The 8,320-nt window shown below is 38.9% G+C and overlaps 1 protein-coding gene across 1 annotated transcript; it reads right to left on the bottom strand.

Annotated features, from left to right (window-relative positions):
• Window positions 1-2,798: 2,798 nt before the first annotated feature.
• Window positions 2,799-4,497, bottom strand: LOC117526619 (OCIA domain-containing protein 1-like). The gene is made up of 4 exons (XM_034188674.1): window positions 4,349-4,497; window positions 4,020-4,192; window positions 3,053-3,221; window positions 2,799-2,977 (listed from the first exon to the last, which is right to left on the bottom strand). Exons 1-3 carry the CDS (start codon window positions 4,495-4,497, stop codon window positions 3,118-3,120), a joined length of 426 nt encoding a protein of 141 aa, XP_034044565.1. The 3' UTR covers window positions 2,799-2,977; window positions 3,053-3,117.
• Between the last annotated feature and the right edge of the window lie 3,823 nt (window positions 4,498-8,320).

Genomic DNA, 8,320 nt, shown 5'->3' with positions numbered 1-8,320 from the left:
GAGTGTGAAGAGTGATTGTTGGGGTGTGTACTGTCCCTGATGAGGTTGTGTGCTATGTAGGACTCTGGTAAATGTCCTGCAGTGAGGGAAAGGCTGCCCCAGAGATGTACCACGAGGTCTTAATCAGATTATTTTAATGGTTCTCTTGATGTTAACTTGTTTCTTATGATGTGTGCTGCTGCTTTTCTTGGCCAGGCCTTGCAAAAGAGGTTTGATCTCAATGGGCTTTTTATTTGGTTAAATAAAGGTTATTTATAATAAAAATAAATAAATAATGAATGTCAAATAACAAAAAGGTCAATTTGGAAGCGATATGAAGACTGGTTCTGGAATTGGCCAGGCAAGGTCAAGCTTTTTTGAAGGTCAACATTGGGGTCAAGGGTAAAAATGTTGACAGTGGAATTGCCTAGGAGACATCAAATTTTGAAAAAGTCAAGCAATGGGGTCAAAGATGGAAATTTAAGTCCCTTCCACCACTGCTTGTCACACATACAGTAGTGTTCAGAATAATAGTAGTGCTATGTGACTAAAAAGATTAATCCAGGTTTTGAGTATATTTCTTAATGTTACATGGGAAACAAGGTACCAGTAGATTCTCACAAATCCAACAAGACCAAGCATTCATGATATGCACACTCTTAAGGCTAAGAAATTGGGCTATTAGTAAAAAAAAGGAGAAAAGGGGGGTGTTCACAATAATAGCAGTGTGGCATTCAGACAGTGAGTTCGTCAGTTTTTTGGAACAAACAGGTGTGAATCAGGTGTCCCCTATTTAAGGATGAAGCCAGCACCTGTTGAACATGCTTTTCTCTTTGAAAGCCTGAGGAAAATGGGACGTTCAGACATTGTTCAGAAGAACAGCGTAGTTTGATTAAAAAGTTGGAGAGGGGAAAACTTATACACAGGTGCAAAAAATTATAGGCTGTTCATCTACAATGATCTCCAGTGCTTTAAAATGGACAAAAAAACCAGAGACGTGTGGAAGAAAACTGAAAACAACCATCAAAATGGATAGAAGAATAACCAGAATGGCAAAGGCTCACCCATTGATCAGCTCCAGGATGATCAAAGACAGTCTGGGTTACCTGTAAGTGCTGTGACAGAAGACGTCTGTGTGAAGCTAATTTATTTGCAAGAATCCCCCGCAAAGTCCCTCTGTTAAATAAAAGACATGCAGAGGAGGTTATAATTTGCCAAAGAACACATCAGCTGGCCTAAAGAGAAATGGAGGAATATTTTGTGGACTGATGAGAGCAAAATTGTTCTTTTTGGGTCCAAGGGCCGCAGACAGTTTGTGAGACGACCCCCAAACTCTGAATTCAAGTCACAGTTCACAGTGAAGACAGTGAAGCATGGTGGTGCAAGCATCATGATATGGGCATGTTTCTCCTACTATGGTGTTGGGCCTATACCAGGTATGGATCAGTTTGGATATGTCAAAATACTTGAAAAGGTCATGTTGCCTTATGCTGTAGAGGACATGCCCTTGAAATGGGTGTTTTAACAAGACAGTGACCCCAAGCACACTAGTAAACGAGCAAAATCTTGGTTCCAAACCACCAAAATTAATGCCTCGCAGATGTGAAGAAATCATGAAAAACTGTGGTTATACAACTAAATACTAGTTTAATGATTCACAGGATTGCAAAAAAAAAAAAAAAGCAGTTTGAACATAATAGTTTTGAGTTTGTAGCGTCAACAGCAGATGCTACTATTACTGTGAACACCCCCTTTTCTACTTTTTTTTTAACTAATAGCCCAATTTCATAGCCTTAAGAGTGTGCATATCATGAATGCTTGGTCTTGTTGGATTTGTGAGAATCTACTGGTACCTTGTTTCCCATGTAACAATAAGAAATATACTCAAAACCTGGATTAATCTTTTTAGTCACATAGCACTACTATTATTCTGAACACTACTGTATGTAGATGGATTTTGGAATTGCCTCGACACCAAATTTACAAAAGGTCAATCACTAGGATCAAGATAGCATCTGTCTGTCCATTCCTGTCCTACTCTCCTTGGTCCTGTTGCTGATTTCTACACAACTGGACATGTGAATGATGGTTGACCCCAAAATATTTTAGAAATAAGTCCTATGTAGCCCCTGATCCCTGCTGGTGTTTATCACCAGATTCCATAGTATCAAGCGGATCAGAGTCCATGGTTTGCACAGGACAGGACAACAGTCTGATGCAGGTTACCTTTCTAGCCAAGGCCGGTACACATTTACAGCTGAGTGGACTGAGACAGGTAGGATGAACAGGATTCAAACCCAGGTCTACATCTTGGTGGGCCAGCTCCTTATCCGCTCCTCTACCTGCTTTAAGATGGTTGACCACCAAAATTGCCCCTAAATAATTCATTTTGGCAAAAGGTAAAGGAATTTGATTTTCAAGCTGACCAAATGTTGCGCAGAGACAGGAGGACTCCACAATTATCCTGTGCTCTCCACATTTTCTCAGACATTGTTGAACCACTGACATTCCAAAGATTACCAAGTAGGTTGTTGGTGTTATTTAGATGCCATTTGAGCACACTGTGAATTTTTATTTCCCTGTACAATTGTCCCACTGAGTCTCAATATTTCTATCTAAACAAAAATTTTCCAATAAAAAAAAAAATTTCTCAGAAACAAAACAATTGTCAAAGGTGAGTAGAGACACAGAGGCATGATTGTTAATGTTTTAATATGGCTGGTGAAAAGTGTACATAAAAAGTGACTATCCCTTAATTTTCCTTTGGTTGATGATAGAAAAGGCTGTAAAAAAATAAATAAATAAAACCAACATCATCACACAGAAAACCACAACAAAGTTTTATTAACTCACTCACACAGACCATTACAATTTCCTGTTGATAACTTGAGGCTAAATCAGCACAGAGTTGTCTACAGCTTCCTGAAGCATCAGTAATACAACCTTAAGGTTAGCCACAATCACTCCTCCCACGCGTCTCCGTAGATATTCTTCTTCTCTAGAAGAGAGGAAGACATAATTAACATTTTATTAAGTGCCAGGCGGTTTATAGATCTCTGCGGTGACACTTTACCTTCTTTCTTAGGTCTTTCTGAGACTTTCTCAGGCAGGGTTCTGAGGTGTGTGTCAGCCCTCTGGTTAAGGATCACCCTCGTAGTTCTCTCGGTTCTTCTGCCGAAGGTCCTCATAAAGGATGGTCTTCTTTTTGGGCACCTCCTCTTCAACATACGGTGGGTAAGAAGCTGATGAGGATGACAGATGAGGGAGATGCTTGACAGCGGGTATTATAGAAGCTTGCCCTCATGGATATTTCCACAAAAAAAAATGAAATGTCAGATTATATAAAGATTTATCAATTTCCTCATTATGATCCATTTTTCATGGCTGTCCCATTGTGTGCAACTATACAAGAAATAGTGCATAAAAGCTGAATCAGAAAGTTATAAGGTTCATCTATTGTTCCTCAATTCAATATAAATTCAATTTATTTAATTTATATAGCGCCAAATCACAACAAAGCTGCCTCATGTTGCTTCACACAAGTAAGGTCTAACCTTACAAACCCCCTAGAGCTTCCACTTGCTGTTTTCATCATCAAAAGAAGCACTTTGGATTATTATTATTTTTGACAAGCTAAAAATAAACAAACTATGCTGCTGTGTTTACAGTGGAAATCATCTTAATAAATTTACAAAATTCTGCATTACATCTGAAGAAGAGCATATCTAGCTCACCATTTACACACATACTTTTAAGAATTTTACTTATTTAATTGTGTTACTTAGAATTGGGGAAATCCCTCATATGATGACATCAAATGTGTTGAGCGGTTAATATAAAATCTGACTTCAACAGAACCATACAAGGTTTAGATAATTTCGATCTGTAAGACCATGTAGCCTGTTTTTTTATTTTATTTTAATGAGAACAGATGCTACATTCGTACAGTTTCATCCTCGCTGGGCGTATATATACACACACACACACACACACACACATATATAAATTAAACAAAAGCTCACACAGGTGCTCTGTGGTACCTGGACCGCTGAAGTCATCTGGTCTCTCAATCTGCATCGGTGACTCGTCATTGTACCCGTATCCATAATCCCTGGAGAGATCTGGTGTTTGGCTTTGTGATTCTGTTGGCTGAAACACCAACTCGCCTGACTGGCTGTCTGAGCTGCTTGGCTCTGACTGAGACCTTTGGAAACTGAGGAAGAGAACAAAAAGAATTGTTGCTCGACTGATCAGAGTGACCATAAATGAGAAAAGATAAATTGTAACCACACAATACATAAAAACAGCCTTAAGGAAGTTTAAAAACAAACAAAAAAACAAACAATAAAAACAAAAGTGTGGTACTGACGATGAGGGATACTGTCCTGTCCTCATTCGGAGCGCCTCAGCAATAGGGGAATTCTCCAACCGCTTCAGCTTTTCCTGACATGTCTTTGTGTATGAAATCTTGCCAGCCAGGTACCAACAAAACAAGCAACTGGAGGAACAAACATTCATTGTTAGGCCTTTCAGCAAGGGACCATCTGTGGCTTACCGTCATTGTGGAGGGTGTCAACGAGTGTCTTCTGGACAACTGTCAGTCTTCCCCATGATTGTGCTTGTGTGTACTGAACTAGATTTATGGTAAAAAGTGGGTTACTAAAACTTTAAATGAAATATTCTAATATTTTGAAATGCATTTTTTGGAGCTGTATGCTGTAATTATCTAAATAAAAAAAAACAAAATGCTTGAAACAGTGTAGTTTATTTGTAATGAGTTCTGAAATATGACCACCCCCCAAACTGTTTTCACAATATTCCAGTTTTTGAGATGGACCGCCCCTCCCTGCCTCCAACACACACTCTTTACTAATATGAAACAGAATTAAAAATAAATAATGACTTAGAAAAATCATTGTTTTGTCCAGTAATTATCTTCTTCTAAAATACTTTAATTGTAGGTTTGATGTTGTTTCCTCCATCGTGGGTCAACAGAAAAATTAAATTTGAGGCTTGGAATTGTTGTGTCACCAGACTCAGCCCTCAAAAATAAATACTAAGTCTCAAAAATATACATTTTTTCCACATCTCATTAAAGAATCCCAGAATCCCATCCATTGTTACATATGCCACAAAGCTCATTTTTATGTCCATCAACGTACAGGCCACTTTGGGTAGCGATCCAAATCTTGGCGATGAACTCAGAGTTCCTGTTGATACAAACAGAATGCAAGACTGTTACACTAGTAGGTTTACAATGTGTAGTAAAAGTCATGTGTATTTGCAGATTTGCTTTCATAAAGTATACTATACCCTCTAGCAATCAGAGCTGGTGATAGCCATACTCACTGCAGCCGAAGGTACCGCTGAGAAGAAAACATGTGGCTGGTCAGATCAAGTCAGATTCAGCACAGATGTTCCAAATTTTTAGCAATACCACAAGAAAGTAGTTCAACTTTTAAATGTAAGATGTAAACTTACACCTGTACCAGAAACTCTCATCATTGCATTCTCCTCAAGACTCTCTTCCTCCTCCATCTGTGGGGATGTAATTAGCACCCAACTGAAACTGCACATAAACACAACTTGTGTGAAAGAGCAACTATTTTTCAAATTCTAAATTTGTACTTCTGAATCAAGACAATTATAAAGTCGAGAAAATACAAATTAGGTAAACAGATAAGATTTTTAGTTTTCACAGACTGACAAAATACATCACACAAGAGTCTGTGTTGCCATGGTGCCCTGGTCATGAGTTTGTCTCTCTGTGTCCATGCATAGCCAGAAATGTTAATGCAGCACACAAAATGCAGGTTTTTTTTTTTTTTTTTTTTGGGGCACTGCACTGAATATGATCTCAAACCATCACCAACTGATTTAAAACAAATGCCTTGAAACATTCCAATTTATTTAGTATTTGAAAAAGATGCCTTGCGTAATGCACAAATAATTTCACAATTTTTTTATTTGAGGGTCAGAGTTGTGAGTATAAGATTCTACATGTTACAGTCCCCACAACAATCACCACAAAGCAACAAAAAAGTGCCTATAGAGTACACTGTTATTTGATATGAATCCCAAAATGTAATTCTTCCCCTGTGACATATGAGTCCAAAAACTAAGCAATCCTAACGTCCCTCCATATTCAGAGGCTCTAAGTAACTCGACAAGCTAACAGAAATCTCAACACATCACTTTTTTCCAATGCTGTTTAGATATTTATGGAGTATGTTCACGTCTGACTTGGTTTTTCTAGTTGTTTTTAGCTTTCTGGTTTGTAACGAAAGTGATACACATTTCGGACTGATTATCATATTAACCGGTGTGATATGGGAAAATATCAGACCGGAAATCAGCCAATCAGAGTGCACGTAGCATTGCAGCCATATATTAAATGGACTGCATTTACATAGTGCTTTTCCATCTGCTCAAAATGCTTTACAATAATGCCTTACGTGTCAGGGTGCTGCCATACAAGGTACTCAATACACTCCGGGAGCAGTCAAGGGCCCTTAGTGATTTCCCAGTCAGACTGGGATTTGAACCGAAGATCCTCTGGTCTCAAGCCCAACGCTTAACCACTAGACTATCACCTCCCCAAATGGTGGTGTTTGGAATTATACAAACAGTATGGTACTGTGTAGTAAATCTGTGTAGAGTACGCAGTTCTCAAGAACTGACCGGCCCTGCAAGAAGGAGACTGATGAGGGAAGCGACCCATGATGAGCTTATGTGGTTCTGATGGGAGAAATGTATAAAGTGCAACTTCTATCTGTTCCATGGATATTTATACAGCTGGATGGTGGAGTGTCACAGGTGGATTTTCACAAAAAGAAGTGAAATTTCAGCTAGTTTGCCAGGAGGCACACAGGAGGCCACAGTTAATACCAAGCAGCGTGAGAGTGAAGCGAGGATGTTGACAGAAGGGCGTGACGTCAATGTCATAGTCCATCCAACTCAGTTTCCGCCATGACCGCAAACGGGAAGTACACTTTCGCTATCGCAAACAGGAAGTTAAAACAGAAGTACACAAGAAGCATGATGGAGGAAAACCGAGGTGCATGATAGGAGAACGCTGTTACCGGGTTACCGCCGTTGCTGCGGTGGTCGTCCCGTCAGACACCAGCGAAGGCTGGCATAGGAATACACTGAGCGAGACGCATCACGGCTTCCATTAACCAAGTATTTCGGAAAAATTATTTAATATATTCCATTTGCGTACTAATTAAAAGGCAAGAAACACGTAGAAATGGCATTAACTGGTTACCGCTTTCGCTGCATTTGTTTTACTCATCACACTACACACCAGCAAAAAGCTGGCCTAGGAAAACACTGCGTGAGCTGCATTACTGTCGTAACTTCAATCAACAAAGTGAAGCGTTGCTTTCCGCTCTGAGTTGAAAGGAAAAAAAAAGCTCCCATCAGAATCTTTCATTATATAATCCAGTTACTTATGTGTCCTGTAGATGCTGATTCATTCAGAAATGTATTGTAAATGCTTCGTGTTTCCAAAATGCTCCGTTTGCTCGGTGAGAGAGAGGGCAGGAGGAGGGCTTCACTCATTTTCATAATGAAAAGTTAATAGTTTTCATTGGAGCTCATTAGAAATCATGGAGGGGTCTGAAATGTTCATCTTAGGTGCATGAAAATTCAGTAAGGTAAATCTTATTATATATTCCAATTCTAAGGTGGAACTATGCCAGTATACAAAGGTATATCTAAATATCTAAAAAGGAAGAGTAAAATAGGAGAGTAGAAAAGAGTAGCGTAGAGCCACTTAGGTGCCTGGTCTCGAGAACCAGGGATGGTCCACCGTGAGAGACATAATCTAAAAAAAAAAAAAAAAAAAATCTGGAAATCACAATGTATGATTTTTTTTAATAATCTATTTGTATATTACTGCTGCAAATAAGTATTTGAACACCTACCAACCAGCAAGAATTCTGCCTCACACAGACCTATTAATTTTTCTTTAAGAAGCCCTCTTATTCTGCACTCTTTACCTGTATTAATTGCACCTGTTTGAACTTGTTACCTGTATAAAAGACACCTGTTCACACACTCAATCAATCACACTCCAACCTGTCCACCATAGCCAAGACCAAAGAGCTGTCTAAGGACACCAGGGACAAAACTGTAGACCTACACAAGGCTGGGATGGACTACAGGACAACAGGCAAGCAGCTTGGTAGAAGACAACAACTGCTATGATTATACTATGTAACACAATTTTTGTTCTTGGCTTCTAAGTGTTATATTTCAACTGTTTATGTCTAAAGTCTATGGAAAAATGACTACATTCAGCACAAACTTTGATTTTATTTTACGTTCTAGAAAGTTC

The sequence above is a fragment of the Thalassophryne amazonica genome, chromosome 15 (assembly GCF_902500255.1).
Source record: "Thalassophryne amazonica chromosome 15, fThaAma1.1, whole genome shotgun sequence".
Taxonomy (NCBI): domain Eukaryota; kingdom Metazoa; phylum Chordata; class Actinopteri; order Batrachoidiformes; family Batrachoididae; genus Thalassophryne; species Thalassophryne amazonica.
This window is presented reverse-complemented; position numbering and strand designations above follow the sequence as displayed.

What these genes read in the sequence shown, in the direction of transcription:
- LOC117526619 (XM_034188674.1), bottom strand. Translation starts at nt 4,497, where the DNA reads ATGAATGTTTGTTCCTCCAGTTGCTTGTTTTGTTGGTACCTGGCTGGC. An exon ending in ACAGGACAGTATCCCTCATC is followed by an intron (nt 4,193 to 4,348) that starts GTCAGTACCACA and finishes TCTCTTCCTCAG; the next exon opens with TTTCCAAAGGTCTCAGTCAG. An exon ending in AGATGACTTCAGCGGTCCAG is followed by an intron (nt 3,222 to 4,019) that starts GTACCACAGAGC and finishes CATCCTCATCAG; the next exon opens with CTTCTTACCCACCGTATGTT.